This window comes from Mastomys coucha, unplaced genomic scaffold, assembly GCF_008632895.1.
Source record: "Mastomys coucha isolate ucsf_1 unplaced genomic scaffold, UCSF_Mcou_1 pScaffold21, whole genome shotgun sequence".
NCBI lineage: Eukaryota > Metazoa > Chordata > Mammalia > Rodentia > Muridae > Mastomys > Mastomys coucha.
The window spans coordinates 169,711,458-169,729,241 of NW_022196904.1; the positions used below are offsets into that span (position 1 = coordinate 169,711,458).

The 17,784-nt window shown below is 42.2% G+C and overlaps 1 protein-coding gene across 3 annotated transcripts in view; it reads left to right on the top strand.

Moving 5' to 3' along the window:
* Plce1 (phospholipase C epsilon 1) overlaps nt 1–17,784 on the top strand; it is a 304,329-nt gene that overhangs the window by 123,671 nt on the left and 162,874 nt on the right. For all 3 annotated transcript variants that reach the window (XM_031390225.1, XM_031390227.1, XM_031390226.1), the window contains exon 3: nt 14,031–14,319. In XM_031390225.1, the coding sequence (XP_031246085.1) occupies nt 14,031–14,319 (289 nt within the window). The remainder of the gene's footprint in view (nt 1–14,030; nt 14,320–17,784) is intronic.

A 17,784-nucleotide genomic window follows, 5' to 3' on the forward strand; every position in this document is an offset into this window, starting at 1 on the left:
CCCCCCCCCCCACGTACACACACACACTCACCATTTAGGCATTAATACTGTTATGACTAGCAGCTACAGATAAAACTGGAGACAGAATTTACAGCTAATCACTTTCTTTGAATCTTTAATTAGAATGATCCAATGACCATCTCCATTAAAGAGACAACTTTCTTACCTGTTTCAACTAGATGGTGGCATTTAAGGGTCTGTGTGATGTAACGATCACATTCCTACTGCCCACCTTAAGGCCTCCTCTTATTTTGCTAGCCATCTTTGCTTGTCAAAACAATGTATTTTAATAGGTTCACCTCAACTTTAGGCCATCTTTAATCAGAACAGGATTAAAGGCTCTGGGGCAAAGCAGACTACAGCACTGGCACACAAAAACCCTAAAAACAGTCCAACAGGCAGGATGAAAATCTCCAAAATCAAGCTACAGAGCCAAGCCAGCTGATAGTCTGCAAAGGTACCCAAGACATCAGTTATACAAAGGTCAACCTCATCAATGAATGGTGCCGGGGAGAGTGGACATCTATATGTATAAAAATGGAACTTCCATCCTTCTTGCCATATGCAGAAATCAATATATATATATAAAACCAGAGACCATGGAAATACTAGAAAAAAATAAAGGAAACACTGAAATATCCCTTACGGGCAAGGACTTTTAGATATGGTGTTAAAGTGGACTCGTGGGATAATAAAGGCTGCATGGCAAAGTGAGCAATCAGCAGAAATAAGCCGGGGGAATGGCTTTTCAAACTATTAATCTAGCAAGGAATTAATATTTGAAATACATAGGAAACCAAAAAGCCACTAACAAAATAATAGTCACCCGATTATGATGGGTAAATCACTAGAATATACTTTTTTCAAGATTTATTTTATTTATTTATTTTATGTATATGAGTGCTCTATCTGCATGTACACCTACAGGTTAGAAGAGGGCATCAGGTCCCATTACAGATTTTAAGCCACCATGTGGTTGCTGGGAATTGAACTCAGAAACTTTGGAAAGAGAATCCAGTGTTCTTAACTGCTGAGCCATCTCTCCAGCCCTTAGAATAGACTTTTTAAAGTGAGAAAACAAAATATTTATTTTGACTCCAATGTGTCATGATGGGGAAAAACGTGACATGGTAGGGAAGATATGGTGTGATGGAGAAGTGTGCCATGGTGGGAAACGCATGCAGGCAGAGCATGGGGCTGCTTGCTCAGGTCTTGGTGAAATAGGCAGAGACAGGAGGAGAAGCAAGATCGGGTTAAAAAGCTCTGACCCCTCCACCCCCAATCCTGCAGTAACCCATTGGCTCCAGCTGACCTGACCCTGCTTCCCAAAGGCTCCACAGCCTCTCAACAGTGCTGCCAGCTGGGAAGCAAGTGCTCTGAGATAATGAGAATGAGCATTGGTGTCGCCATACTGGAAAACAGTGTGGCAACTGCTTTAAATAATCTTTAATCTTTAATCTTTCATCTGATTCAGCTATCCCTACTTTTGGATATACACTGTGATGGCTTGTATATGCTTGGTCCCGGGAGTGGCACTATTAGAGGGTGTGGCCTTGTTGGAGTAGGTGTGTCACTGTGGCTTTAAGACCCTCATCCTAGCTGCCTGGAAGTCAGTATTCTGCTAGCAGCCTTCAGATGAAGATGTAGAACTCTCAGCTCTGCCTGCATCATGCCTGCCTACATGCTGCCCTGCTCCTTCCTCAATGATAACGGACTGAACCTCTGAACCTGTAAACTAGCCCTAATTAAATTTTGTCCTTTATAAGACTTGCCTTGGTCATGGTGTCTGTTCACAGCAGTAAACCCTAAGGCGTATGCCCAAAGGAAATTAACAGCATATCATGGAGAAACCCATGAAAGTGTGTTTACTACAAAACATAAGATGGCAAGCCCAAGGAAGCATCCACTGAAGGATGAGTGAATAGAGAAGTGTGATATCCATTATCCAGCCATTACCAAGGATAAAAGCCTGCCATTTGCAGCAAGGTGGATTGGCTAGGAAATAAGCTAGGAGGAGACAGATAAATGTCACATGTTCACCCTCATTGTAGACATTGAACGAATTGGCCTGAAAGGAAAAGAGAGTGAGGAAGGCAAGGCCAAAGAAGAAATTCAGCAGAGTTGGATGACAGGTTCCAAAACACAGCTTGGAAGAAGGAATAAGCTCTGTGGGCTGAGGCCGGGTCAAAAGCCTATTTGCAGTAACCTGTTATGTATTTTGAGATGGATCAGGAGAGAGGAACACCAAGGCCCCAAACACAGTGATAAGGAGACAGCCGTACTGGTTACTCTGATTTGATCTTTCCGTGCTGGTTACACGTACTGGGGTGTTACATTCTGTTGCATCCCACGTACATGTAAAACTATGTTATTGCGAGAGGAAAAAAAAAGTATAACAGTAAAAATAAAGTAGAGGAGAGAAATGGTGTGCTGCTCCAAAAGCAATGACACTGGCTGGCAGAGGAGCCCTCAGAACTGTGAAGACGGAGGCAATGACGGCTCTTTCCAGCTGGCCAGGAGGAGGAGGATGTGAAATGGGTCAAGGGCAGCAAGGATTCTGTCCATGAAAGGAGTAACACAGAGAAAGTACATAGCCTGGTCCTATGATTGGCTTTGATCCTTTCTTTCTGTTCAGAACCTGCAGCATCCCTGAGCAGTGGGATGTCCAGAACTTTCTGTCCCCCAGAGCATCCCATGTGTACAGCTGAGCAAGAATGAGGCTCTGGACTCTGAGCCAGGGAACAGGGTTACAGCGTTTGTAGAACTTTGTTTTTATCTTGCAGGGGCTTTGTCTTCATGTGTTTCACTAGATGACCCACTGCTCCTCGGAGCTACAAGAAGCCTGGCAGGCCAAGTCTCTAAGTCCTTTCTGTAAGGCCTCATTCACCGCCTGACATCACAAACCTAACAACATAATCCATTTGTCCTAATTTGATTTTTTCTTGTCCAGAGGCTTCCTTGGCAGCTAGGTTTTCTCATTATGACATGATTCATCCCTGTGGTAATTCCCATTAGACTAAGTATCTCAGGCGTGATTCATCTCAACAGATATTAAGCTGGAAGTTTCCTTTATAACGGCCCATTACATTCACAACCATGAGTAACATTGTTCAGCAAGAGATGCCCCACCCTCTAGCTGACACTTGTTAGTTTTGCCCATGCTGGGTTGAAACTCAGAGCTTTGAAGCATGAGCAATGAATAGGATTTCAGCACCATTCTCTGGCGAGGATCATCTGAGGAGCACACTTAGAAATAAAAGATAATATAAAAGTCTCCTTCAAGTCCATGGTCATAGACCTGAAATGCTGGTAAGAGTCAGAATTCTGTAGAGAGCTGGTTAAACACAGTTTGCTGTATTTTGGTCCCAGAGTTGTTTTTTTTAAAATATGGTATGTTAATTAATTCATTGATTGATAACTTCATCTATGCATTCAATGTATTTTGATCATATTTACACACACACACACACACACACACACACACACACACACATACTCCTCTTCCTAATTCTTTTCAGATCAAGCTCTCATCTGCTCACCCCCTTCCAACTTTATGCCATTTTTTGTTTGTTTTTTTCTTTTTTTTGGTTTGTGCTGCACACCTATATATGGGTGTGGGAGCCATTCACCGGAGTGTGTTTGGCCTACTGGTAGCCACAACCATAGAGAAAACTAACTCTCCCTGTTATCAACTATCAGCTTTCTAGCCAGGAGAGGGGGATTCAGGAGTCAACAACACTCCTGTTGGAATGTTGACTGACTTGACCTTGGGCAGGTCTTGTGTGGCACAGTGGATGTGAGTTCATGAGTGCAGGTCTAGAACACACTGTTTCCCTTGTGTACTGTCCAATCTGACACTTCTGAGATTGTCCCCGAACATTGCAGGGATAAGGTTATACAGATGTCCCATTTGTGGCTGAGCACTCTGGAGATACTTACTTTCTGCCCTTTTTTTGTGAGTTTCTGCATTAACTGCCATCCACTGCACTCATCCATGGCTACTGAGATATGAATTTAGAAGGCAGTTTGATCCTATGTCTATTTAACAAAAATGATAGCAGTGGATTCACCTGTGAGATCTATGAGGTCTTCCATTGTGGGCTCTTGACCAAAAATTTCACTACCAGGCATGTGTTTCCTCCTGTGGAAGGGATCTCAGGTTTTTGATCCAGCACATCTGAGATTGCAGTTTTAGCACGTCCCAGGTGATATTGCCATTGATGGACTGCTGTCCTTATTTTGAGATCCAAAGCTACATAAGGCTACAGTTATTTCTCCATTGTACCCTATCTCTATTGTTTCCAGTGTTCTCCTGTGCTGGAAGCAAAGGGTTCAATAAGAAATGGTGCCAAGAGCATGGTAAAGGAGCAACCAGTGACTTCTGGGGCTCCTAGGAAACACCACTCACTCTAAGGTTTTGCTTTGAGTGTGCTTGGAGCACCAGAAAGAAAATGCTTGTCTTGCTGATGACCAGACAAAGGAAGCGGTGTGGACAGGAAGAAGTTGTGGGGAAGGGTGTTTGTTGCTGTGAAAGTCCCAAATCATCACCAGTGGGACATCCTCTTAAACTCCTGAGAAGCTTCCCACGGTAATGAAGTTTCGGCTTGCTTCCTGTAGGAGTAGGGGCGACAACTCCAGTTAACTGGTATGGGGCTTGCAAAGCCTTTATTTTTGGCTCTCTGGAATTGTGTTTGGTCAGTGTCTTGTGCTTGGTTGCAATACTCTCAGGAGAATGGAATTCTCCACACAGACTCTGGAATGGAATGTGGAATCAGGAACAGAGGAAACACAGATTGCTGCCAAAATGTGGCTCCCCGTCCTTTTCGTGGGTCCGAAGCCACTGCAGTCACCACCCGTCCTGTTTTTCTTTGCCCCTGGGCAATTTGAGAGTTCTTTTAAGTCATTGCCTTTGGTTGACATATGAAAAAATCCATGAGAAATTGCCTTCAACCTTTGAGAATTTTCTAGAATCTTCTAGAACATTGCTTTTAGATTCCAGGCCAATGAAAGGGGATTCCAAACCAATCCATTATATACATCTTTTATTATATTCTGGAAGGGAGATTTCCAGACCTTATTATTTACCTATAACTTATGGTTTTTTGTTTGTTTGTTTGGTTGGTTGGTTTTGGTTTTTTCGAGACAGGGCTTCTCTCTGTAGCCCTGGCTGTCATGGAACTCACTCTGTAGACCAGGCTGGCCTCGAACTCAGAAATCCGCCTGCCTCTGCCTCCCAAGTGCTGGGATTAAAGGTGTGTGCCACCACCGCCTGGCTTACTTATAACTTATGATTAGCAGAACTCAAACAAATAACTCATGATTAATTGCTTTTCTAGCCTAAAATACTCTAAAAAGCATTATTATAGAGGAGGACAAGGGTGTTGTTAGAAGTAGATGCACTGTCACTGCTCAAGTAATCACTGACATTGACCAGCACTGATAGGAAAGAAGGGAGCGCAAGAATCAATCTGGATTAGAGAAGAATGGTTATCAAAATAAGCAAAATCGGTCCGAGAGATGACTACATGGTTAAGAGTGCTGGCTGCTCTTCCAGGGGCCTGGGTTTGATTCCTAGCACTCATACAGTGGATCACTATCATCTGTAACTCCAGTTCCAGGGATTCCAATGCCCTCCATGGCATCTGCAGGTTCTGCATGTATGTGACACACAGGCAAACAAACACCTATATGTGTAAAAATCAATCACTCTTAAAAAAAAATTAAATCAGTATTAAGGCCAATCAATACCCTCCTTCCCAGCTTAGGGAGGTGAGTGTATGGCTGAGAACAGAAACTCTTAAAGGACTTTGGTGACAGTCTAGGCTTCCCTTCTTGTGTCAACAGAAAGCATATTGGGCCAGGTGTGATGGCACAAGCTTTTAATCTCAACCCTGGGGATGCAGAGGCAAGTGGATCTCTGTGGGTTCTGGTCTACATAGCAGGTTTCAAGTCAGCCAGGTTTGCCTAGTGAGACCCTGTCTTGAGAGTGGAACAAATGGAAAGTAAATGGTCTCTATTATGGTCTTTTCTTTTTTGAATAACTGATCTCAGTCATTCATTATAAAGTCTTTAAGTCTAACAATGTTTATTGGATTAATTTGATTTAGGAAAGGCAATTCATAAATCCATATGCTGGGTTTAATGAGGCTCTTTGATCTTACCAAATGATCATTTTATGAAAACTTATAATTAAAAATGGATAAGATTAGCATTCTTGACTCTAAGCCAATCAATCAACACATGATAGTGAAATAGTACTTAAAACTACGAATGAATTTTTCAGGACTGGCCACAATTTATTAGTAACAATTACAGCCTTATTTAGCAATAGCTGTTCTGAACGCTTTGTGAGGATCTGATATAATTTAATGTGATTTTTACATCTAATGTTCATCAAATAGAGTTGATAGTACCATGTCATCTGTGGTTCAGATGAATCCAGTGGATCCATGACCCCAAAAGTTGGAAGATTCTCAGGAAGTTTGTGTTGAAGATGTATTAGAGAGACTCACTCATGAATCAGGAGGTATTTATTGAGATATTATAACACCAACCACTGCTCTGGACATACAACAAGGAAAAACAAAATCCTCATGAGCTGAACTTCTAGTAGGAGTAAAGAGAGGGGGCTCTTAGGGGGGTTGTTTCTCTCTTGACAGTTCTTGCTTTTCCGTCCATGGTGAACTGCTCAGGGATTCAGCTTGGCAATTAGAGCGCTGTGCTAAAGTTATAGGATCCTGACACCAAATCTCAACCACGTGCACCTTATTTCTAAATGGTGGTCACAGCAGGACCTCTTTAATTAGCTGTTCTGGGGCCTACATAGAACTATGTCTCAGTCTTGGCTCATTTTGTACACACCAGAAGTGTTGAGGTAATAGCAAGCATTGTGCAGTCATTGAACCCCTAAGTATAGTTGTTCTTCCTATTGGAAGATTTCTGAAGGTGTGTTGGCAAGACCTAAAACATCATTTTCTATAACTCTGCTTCCAGAGAGACAGCTCTGGAAACAAAACTGTACAAAGTTGACTCTTTTTGGCCATTTCTTCATGTGAAGACAAAGTCCCTTCTCTCTGTATAGAGGAACAAGCTTTGTTCCCGAGTACGGTCTACTAATGTGGTATGTGTGGTTGCACTGTACTTCCTAGGGCTCCCCAGCCCTTGGCTGTGTTTCCATCTGCATCATGGTGCGGTTTTTGCCTTCACTTTACGTATTTTATTCTATTTTGGATCTAGACTCCAAGCCCTGGTACTGGTTTCCTCATGGCATCCCCTTTGCAAGAATCACTCTGATAAAGTCACCCAACAAATGACTTTAAAATGTTAAGGTCATTTTATTCCAACCACCCCGGCAGCACTTGTCATAATGGGATGAATGTAATTCTATGGAGGGGATCATTAGGTGGCTGAAGGGCATTTAATACAGCATTGATCTTATTATATAAATCTTAAACCTCTAAAAACTTGACAGTACTAAATACAGACTCTTGGCTTAGTTTCCTATTTTATTTTGTTTTTACTTACAGAAATGTAAGCAAGACTATACAGACATCCAGAACACATATTGAGTATATAGAACACAATGCTTTTGTTTTTAGGACTGGAGTTAAAGAGTACAGGGCCTTTTCATGTTAGGCAGTTGTTCTATCATGAGCTCTAGCCCCAACCCAGTCTACAACTTTAAAAAAATATAATGGAGGTGCTGAGCCTAGTGGTGCACACCTTTAATCATAGTAGTTGGGAGACAGAGATAGATGACAAACTTTGTGAGTTTGAGGTCAGCCTGGTCTACATAGTGAGTAAAATGTGTGTGTGTGTGTGTGTGTGTGTGTGTGTGTGTGTGTATTTCTATGTGTGTATACCCTCATATTTGTGAGTGCAAGCTCATACTTGCAATAGAGTATGAGTGTGGAGGTCAAGGGGCAACCTTGGATGTTAGTTCTTGTCCTGCACTTTGTTTAACACAGATGAGGGTCTTATTGTTTGCCACTGTGTACACAAAGCTTGGTGGCCTGTGGGCTACCAAGATTTTCCTGTCTCTGCCTCCAATCTTACTACAGGGATTGATACTGGGATTACAGGCATGCATCTATCTCTATGTGGGTTCTTTGAATGTGAACTCAGACCATCATCATGCTTGTCAGCTGCCAAGCTTTAATGAATTTATTTGGTTGGCTTGCTTACTGCCAGCTTGCCTCTTGACATGGCACTTCTTTATGGATTGCCAGTAGTTCGGCTAGCCATGGTGCATGTGCTCAGTAAATAGAAATGGATGGTTAAACAATTGAAGGAGAGAAGGAACACATGGCTATTTAGCAAGTTCAGTGGCTATATTGTGACATGTTTATTTTATCTCAAAAAAAATATTGACCCATGTAGGGCAGTAGTCTGTCTTCTTTTCAGCACATTCTCTTACCACATTAATCAAGCAGGATAAAGTTTATATGCTTTTTCACTTTGTGATTTCAAAACTATAAATCTCCATATAAAGGAAACACTGTTGGTCATCCATTAGTCACAACTTGACTATTTTAAAAGTAATTTAGCACAAGAAGGAAAAGCATGAATAACAACATCAATATTAGCATTGCTGAAATCTCTTGCCAAATAACAACAGGACCTTGAATCCCACAACTGAGCTGTGCGACCCTGTGTGGGGCAATAGATTAAACGTAGGTAAAGGAGTAGGAAACACGTGACTCTTATGCATGCCTTAGCCATTGATTAGCTGTGTAAGGTTAGCTCTGTTTCTCATCTGTAAAATAAAATCAATCAAATTTAAGTTACCATGTGGGGTCAACACAGATGTGCCCAACACTTCACCTGGTAGTGGCTGTTCACAGCAGTCATGTAATTGCTCCACGATTGTGTGAATTATCTGGCTACTTTCCTAGTCTAGATCTACTAGTATCTACGCGGCTGTCTTATGTGTCTGCGGCAGCAATGGAATTGGAAGTAGAGGACCTGGGAACAAGGATGGTTTCGTTGCAAGGCTCGATCTCCACAGAACATCAGCTGGGATGACAGGAATAAGTGAGTTATGGTCTCCTTTGCTAGCTGGCTAACGGAGGCTTCTTCACATGGTAGTTGTTGCAAAGCCTGAAACAAGAGAGAGCAAACCCCATTACAAAAATATTTTTGTAAGGTTCTGCTTGAGTAAGTTCGCACTGGGGAAGAAGCGAGTGGCAAGGCTAGCCAAGGTTAGTAAGGAGAGAATGCACAGCAAGTTTTATAGCTACCACAGCCAGCACACAGTCACCACTGTCCTGTCACCATTGGCTAAGCGCCAGATGCTCTTTGAATGTGTTATCTTTATCAGAGACTTTAATTCTAGTCTCAGCTTATGAGGCAGATATGCCCGAGTCCATATATTGCAGAGAAAATAACTGAGCTTCAGAATGCACAGCAGCGGTGTATCCAAGGAAAATCACACAGCTGGAAAGCAGGGCAGAGAGCTAGGAGTCAAAGCAACACCCCAGAGCCTTAGTAAGTAATGAGTACTGCTCCACGACCCCATCCTTTTCATAAGGAGTGATCTGGTAAGATATGGTGACTTGGTTTGGCATGACCCCTGATTATTATCATGAATACTACCACGCTGTCCATAGCTCAGCATTTTTTCTAATAAACATTTTGAATGTGTTTGTTGAATATTGGTATGACTGAGGCTTGTTAACTCAAATCCTCTTTCTGGGCTTTGGTGGTGAGGGTAATAGAGATGGTGGCAGGTTAGAGGTTCATTCTTAGAGCTCTTCACTTTCTATTTAAGGTGAGGTATGACCTTTTTAGTCTATTTTATTTTTTTAACTAAAATATAATTACATCATTTCTCCCCTCCAATCTCTTTCATGTACTGCCTTGCTCCCTCTCAAATTTTTGGACTCTTATTCTGTGTGTGTGTGTGTGTGTGTGTGAATTCATTTGTGTCATTTGTATGTATTTGATCCCAGGGCTGACTACTTAGTATTGGATAATCATTAAAGTTTCAGCCCTGGGGAAGACTAATCCTTTGGCTCACAGCATTCCTTGATGCCCATAGTTCTTTGTCTAGGCACTCTGTAAGATTTTCCACTTGCACTTTAGCATGTCGGTTGCTGTTGCCCTTGTTCAGGTCTTGTTTGGATAGACATATTATTGAGATATCATGGGTGAAGCTTCCTTGTGATTTCTAGGAAACACGGTCTCACAGAACCACAGATTTCTGGTTCTCTGGCTTTTTTTTTTTTTTTTTTTTTTTTTTTTTTTTTTTTTTTTATAATCATTGCATTCCCTCTTCTAAGACATGCACTGAGCCTTTGATGTAGGACTTGTGTTATAGACGTATCCATTAGGGCTAAGCACCCCAGGATCAATTGTTCTCTACATTTTGACCAGTTGTGGTTTTCTATAATGAGCTCTGTCTGTTGCAAAGAGAAGCTTCTTTGATGAAGGGTGAGAGCTACACTGACCTGTGGGTCTAATGGTAAGTGTTTAGGATACATTTAGGATGTTCAACAATAGGTTCTCCTTGTAGATCCATGACCTCACTACTCCCATGTGGTTGGCTAGGTTTCTAGTACCAGGCATGACTTCCTTCCCTCCTGTTGAGTAAGCCTGAAGTCTAACTAGAGAGCTGTCATTTATTAAGACATGAGTGCCACTATTGTACTCTTAGGGATATTTTACCATGCTGGTCATTGTTAGTTCATGGAATTCACAGTAAGATAAGACTATTGGTTGTTTCCCTCCCTTGGCAGCTTGCGTAGTGTGGGGTGAAACTCTTTGAGAGTACAAATTGGCTTTCTCCTTTAACACTCAGCAATTAACACAGAAAGAACACAGATCGGACACATTGGAGAGGCTCCATGTATACTTATTGTATGAATCTACACCCTCTCCATAAATCACTGAGAGAAGGGGCCACAGTATATATACCACCAATAACCAGATATTGGACAAATATGATAACAAAAGAGAGGTATACTGGTGCCAACCAGTAAAACGTTTTGTTCCATATGACAGTAGAGAAGCCTGCCATGAGATAATTTGTGGGATGCTCAGTGCTATGAGGCTAGCTAGGTTTGACAGAATGCTGCAGCTTCATGTATACATATACACTTCACTGATATTGAAATACTGTTTGATGAAGCCAATCTGATGCCTCAATCTGGCTCGAGGCAGTCACTTTATGACCTTCTTTTATCAGGTACTTATTGGCACTTTCCTATTGCCATTGTAACTTTCTGAAGGCGTGGTGAAAGAAAGCCAGAGCAGGTGGACTTGGAAGTGTGGGATAATAAGAAAAGGACTTCAAAAGACTTGTGGGAGTGGGAGAGTATGTCAGAGATCCCACCAGGATGGAGGAACTGGAAGCAAGAAAAGCCTATTAGAGTTGAACTAATTGTATTGTACCAAGCTTCACTGATAGGCTACGTCTTCTTTTGAAAGCAATTATTGGTTGAATAATGTGAGAAACATTCAAACATGCAGTTAACCAAAACAAAATAAATGTCTTTACAACATCTGTGGTTGTCTCTCCAGAAGAAGGGCTATTTACTGTGTTCAGGTTTCTGTGACCAAAACGTCATGTCATCCCTCCTGTATTCTAAGGGTTTAAGAAAAGCCCATTGGAAAAGCTGGAGAAAAGACTGAACAGGCCAGCAGGTATCTACGAAAGTATTATAATAGGTATAGTTCATAGAGCAATGATTGTGGGCACAGCAAGCTGTGGGGCAACTTGGCATGAAAAGAAAGCAGGCAACCTATTAGTAACTGGGAACTGTCTGCTCATCTTTTTAAACAAAACTGTTTTAGCCTCATTCCTCTTCTGAGAACAAACAAATACCAAGTGTCAAGGGTTGCAACCTCGAACGGGTTGGGAACTCTTTGCTATAACAGTTAAGGCTCTCTGGCCTTCCTCTTTGCACAGTTAACACCTCCCCATCTCTGCTTTGCCCACCCGGCTCTATTCGCTATCGACAGGACAGAATCTCCATTTTCCTGCCTCACAGCTTGGGTCCTCTCCCAAGTTACCTCTCCCACTCATTGCAATTTAAGTCACAACTGCTTTCCAAGGCTCAAGTCAAGCCTTGCTTTTCCTATGGAGCCTTTCTAAAAAGGAACTCCTGTTCTTGAACATCTGGACTAGCTACTCCTGCAGAACTTGTGGGGACGTACTGTGGTGTGGATTGTCTGTATGGCTTGGCACCTAGGACAGGATGACAACGGAGAGTGCCCTCCTTCTTTAAGGACGCCAGTGTCTAGGAAAAGACAGACTGAGAAGAAAGTTATGTCCTGAGCTCTACATTTGCCCAGGTAGGGTTAGGATGACATTGCCTAGCCACACATAAAACACAGCAATAACTAAATCATGTTGAATAACATAGACTTGCTCTCTGTTAACAATCTCCCATCATTCCTTGAGGAGGAGTGCATTCTCTCCCAGAGAGTTACCCAAGTGTAATGGGTGTTATTTCTCAACATAAAGTCAGGTATGCCATGACTGTTTTCTTAGTGAATTCCACAATGTCCCTAAGAACTGGGTATGATTGGCCCCACTTTACAGAGGTAGATCCTGACTTAAAATCTTCAAGTCACTTACTCGTGTTGTGTTCACAACCAGCTCTCTGACCAGTCAAAGCAGAACCAGGTATCCATCCCCCACATATGGCCTCAGAATCTGGATGCAATCCCAACACACCGTTCACTTGGACACACTGGTCTCCAGAACTCTAATGACAGAGAGTAAAGCTAAAACTTCTCATTCTAGCTCAAGTGACAGGGATGTATCAGCATGCAGAGGAAAGTAGAGTAGAGATCTTTGTTCATCCAGTTGGAATGCTGTGAGGCTTTGGTTTTATCGAAGGGTTTCATAAGGACCTAATACAGGGGCCTCTTAAGAGTCACAGTGAAAGGTAAAATTTGAAGAGTACAGTGCCATGAAGAAACATCCATTGCCACAAGTGCGTTGCAGGTCTGTGATCTCTGTGAGATGAGGAACTGACTTCCCCAGACCTGACACAGTAACTGTGAATAAAGCAAAGCAAGCTGTTCAAAGTATCACGATGAATCCACTATCAAGTAGCGTCCCTCTGTCCTTCTTTACAAAGCTACAGATGTCCCTCAGTGTGACATTTTCCCATGTTGTTCACATATGATCTCAAAGACTCTAAAAGATTCCAGGGCATCTCAGACAAACCAACACTTCCTCCCTGCAGTATGGTTGAACTCCATAATAACTAGCTCTCTTCTTTCAAGCAATGTGGAGATGCTACAGTGCAAGCAGATGCTGTACCCCTTGCATGCCCATATTTTCTAACACAGTGAATCACACTGTGCAGTGTCATGCATGTTGAATGACTCCATTAGAATAGGCAGAAGACATGGCTGGCAAACTGTTCCAATCAGATCATACTCGGTGAATACAAGTGATCAAGGAAGAAGGACTCAAGAAAATGTCAGAACAGGAATACTGGGCGGGGACTAACTCTTTAAATGTGGGAGAAGAGGGAGGAGGAAGAGAAGAAAATCGTCAGAGGCTCCGATGCTACCTGATAGACAGGAAGCGTATACCTATAAGGGAATCCGTCCCCATTCCCCTTTCACCTTTGTCTTACTTTGTTCATGGAACAAGAATTCCCTATGGAGGACAGATTGAGGCATGATGGAAACAGGCAGACACAGTCAGTCATGCAGGAGAGCCCAAAAGGATGAGAGAAAGGTTTGTCCTTGTGGCTCTACAGAAGAGCATTGCTCTCCTGTGGAGGAGGAGAAATTTGAGCTGAATGTATTTTTGGTTGGTGCAACTCTAAGTGCTCTGTTTGATAGCAGAGTTGTTTGAATGGCCTATTTCATAACTACACCGAGCTTCTCCAAATAAATGGTGTCTGTAGAATGTTCAGGTTAATGCATGAGTGCAGAGCTCAAAGGTGTTTGTGCTTAGACCGACTGAGCCTTCTTTCTTAATAAGTCATCTTGGCATTTTGTCAACAAGTTAATTTGCTTTTCTAAGAAACTAGATGAGTACTTCCTGCGCTTTGTGCTGTTCACAGATCTACAGTGCCGTGAGAAGAGGGGAAGAGACAGAAGATACGCTTGGATCTTTTCTCCATTGCTCCATACAGCTCCCAACCTCTGAGACAGTCCATGGCAGGATTGGAGCTGGTCCCTGCTTAAAGCAATGTGTGCAAGACATCGAATGTGAGTACCGCGCCACCCTCCAAAGGACGTCCATAGCTCAGTACATCACCGGCTCTCTCCTAGAGGCAACCACATCTTTAGGAGCAAGAAGCGGCCTTCTCAGTTCCTTCGGAGGATCCACGGGACGAATAATGCTGAAAGGTAATGTCTGGAATTGCATTTTCAACTTTTCATATTTGCCTTTAGAGAATAGACTAGAATCTCATGGCCATTATGCAACTGCTGATGGAAAAGTGTCACGAACTCTAAGAAGATGAAGCAAAAGTAGCTGTTTTAAGTAAGCAGAAACATCCCTTAAGACTTAAACAAATAAGTATTAATTTTTTAAGTATTAATATTTTAAAGTTCATTTTTTTCAAAAATATGTAGATGGCTAAAATTCTACCTCTGATTTATTTTTTTATTTTTTAATTTTTATTTTGCATGTAAGGGTGGGTGGATGAGTGCATGTGTGTTACAGTTGTGTGTCTCAAGGGCAGAGAAAAACCTGTAAGACTTTGATATGCTGTCATATGGGTTCAGGCGATTAGACTCAGGTCTTCAGGCTTTGTGGCAAATACTTTTCCTAATGAGCCACCTCACTCATCTTTAAAACTTACACACACACACACACACACACACACACACACACACACTGTAGTTTCTCCTAGCAATAATCCATGAGAGATGTCAATTAGTCTGACAAGATGTTAGCAAGTAAATATGATCATATGATTGCATTAAAAATCAGCAGTGTTTGGCAACAGAGTGAAACCTAGATATTCTTCACATAGAAAACCAATAGGTTTCTGATGACACGAAAAGAAAAGAACCATTATTCAATGTGTCCCGTTGTCAAGGCCCAGAAAGTCAGGAGTAGCTCAGAGAAATGGAAGCCAGTGGAAAACAGGGTGCTGAGCATTCAAACTTCCCTGTGACTTCACACGATATACAGGCAGACCGGTCAAAAATGGCAATGCCTTAGAGAACCTCGGAGACTTGCTCAGTACCCAGCTGTCACAAACTGCTTGGCAGCCTTCCCTGGCCGGAAGCTACCAACCAGACAGGGACCATGCAAAGGTTGTGTGTTCCACCGCCTGGGGGCTGCCCAACAGCTCCATCTGACATCCGGCTTCTCTGTCACAGAGTGACACTGTCCCTCTTCCACAAGCCCTCAGACCAGGGCTAGTGACCTTGCTCCTTGATCTTCAGCCTCCTGTGCTCTACCCTCATGTTCACCCTTGAAAGGCCTAATAGAAAAGCACGTCCTCCTGATGTACCATATTGAGTGCTATGTTAAGTGGTTTTCTGCTATTACCTTAACTTGAGGGACCAGCTTCAAATGAGGAATAGAAGGGAAACACACCATATAGGAATCTGAACAGTAATATGGAGAAAGTTTGTGCTAGTGATGCATCTCCACCCTCATGGAACATACACTGTCTACACAGTAAGGAATCTCCCCCAACCCCCACCACCACAGGGCTGAAGGTTTCTCTGATCTATTGTGACCCCAGACACTAGCAAGTCAACATTTTCCATGGTGCTCTTCCCAAGACGTGGTTTCATGTGGAAACCAAGACAAGATTAGCATGTGGAATTGGCATGGTTTCAATGTCCTTGACTGCATGGCAGGACCTCACGTGCGTTCACCATCCCAAACTTACCACATGACCTGTACCCCGTAGACTGAAGGTGTTATGGAAGGTCTTCCTGAAGAGTTGCCCGTCAGCTTGCTTGCTGTATATTTACAAGGAGGCAAGATTTGTATGCATGTAATAGTTAAAGACTAATACATAATGGTGGCGAGTATTGTATAAGGAATGCAAAAGGCTCTAAGTGTTCAGAGGGTGGAGATGAAGTTATGCCAGACAAATGACTCAGTCTGAAATAAATGAAATCAATTAAGCTATTTTCTTTCTTGTTCTAGAATGCGTAGAGTTCCAACAGTGGTAGGTGCACAACAGTGCCCCCATAGACCTGTGAAGGTCAAAACTGGCCAGCATGCCTGCTACTGTGATAGTAATGTGATCTTGACTGTGTTGTACTTCCTTGTTCAGAATAGTGTCTCATGAGCTATACTAGACCATCAGCGAATGTGAGAGCTTCCACTTGCTGTCTTAAGCAAGAAGTGGAGTTTAATTTTCTGTTTATAGCTTTTTTTTCTTTTTTCTTTCTTTTTTTTTTGTTTTTTGTTTTTTGTTTTGTTTTTTTTGTTTGTTTGTTTGGTTTTTTTGAGACAGGGTTTCTCTGTATAGTCCTGGCTGTCCTGGAACTCACTCTGTAGACCAGGCTGGCCTCGAACTCAAATCCACCTGCCTCTGCCTCTCTCTGCCTCTGCCTCTGCCTCCCAAGTGCTGGGATTAAAGGCATGCGCCACAACTGTCCGGCTGTTTATAGCTTCTTAATGGTTCCTAATAACTGTCAAAATAGTTCCTGATAAATACTAGCACTAGCTGGCCGTTTTTTTCCCCCTCTGGCCTTATTTCTGATGTTTCTAGTTTGCTATCTTTTAGGCTAATTTCAGCTTCAGGGCCCTCTTCCATGGGGTCTGCAATGTTTCACAGTGCCTTCATTAAACATATGTTTCTTCAATATGCAGTGAGAAAATATGCATAAAACAAATTAGTTTCTTATCACATATATACACACATATACCAACAAGCCACTCTATGGTGTATGTATATTTCAAAACATTATATTAAACAACAGCAAGTGCATGTAGTTTTTGTTAATTTAAATTTCCAAAGTAAGGCCAGCTAGGTTTACAAAAAGAGTTCCAGGCTAGTCATGGCTACATTGCGAGACCCTGTCTCAAAAATTATATTCAGTTTAGTTTTAAAAATAATATTTAAAGAAGAAAACACAAACACATGAAACTTCAAAGCACAAGGTATCGTCAGAATCTGCAGGATCTTAATGTTGGGTAGTAAGTATGTCTGGAACGGCCAGTGATTCAGTGAATGTGGAGGAGGTGCCTGAGGGCTCTGCTTCAGCTGGCCACTTCTTTTATTGTTCAGTACGTTCTCTGTGGCATAGATTTTGTCAGCAGCTTCCAGGTTTAAATTGCTAATGAAAGATTGATCATAAAGATCAAGGGATATGGCACTTAGGAGGCTGAGACACAAAGATATTTAGTTTGAGACCAGCCTCAGCTCCATAGACAAGACCCTGTCTAAAGAAAACCATGAAAGCAGAAGCAGCTGGTAAAGAAGGCATAACACATATTCAGTCTCCAGCTTTCAAGTAGATCATGTTCTGTAAGTTCATTTCTCAGGAGCTATGTGAACCTTTGGACATCCTCTCAGAGAAGTAGCACCAAGTATAGTTTGGTCCCTAGATTTTAGTCCTCAGAATCCCTTCGATCTTTGCACAGCAGAAATCTACACACTCTAACGTGGGATGCTGAAAGTTGGTCCGGCAGGGTGTTGGGTGGGAAATATCAGAAGTGAGTTAAGTGGCATTTCCTGTCAAGAAGAAGTGATTTTCACTAAAGATGAGTGAAGGGTTAAGACTCTTACTGGACTTTGGGATGCACTTTCAGCCAGTTCTGAGATCTTACATGGCGGCAGCTCTCATTCTTGGTATAGTCAACTGCACTTAGATGCTCATACCTGGATAGAAGAA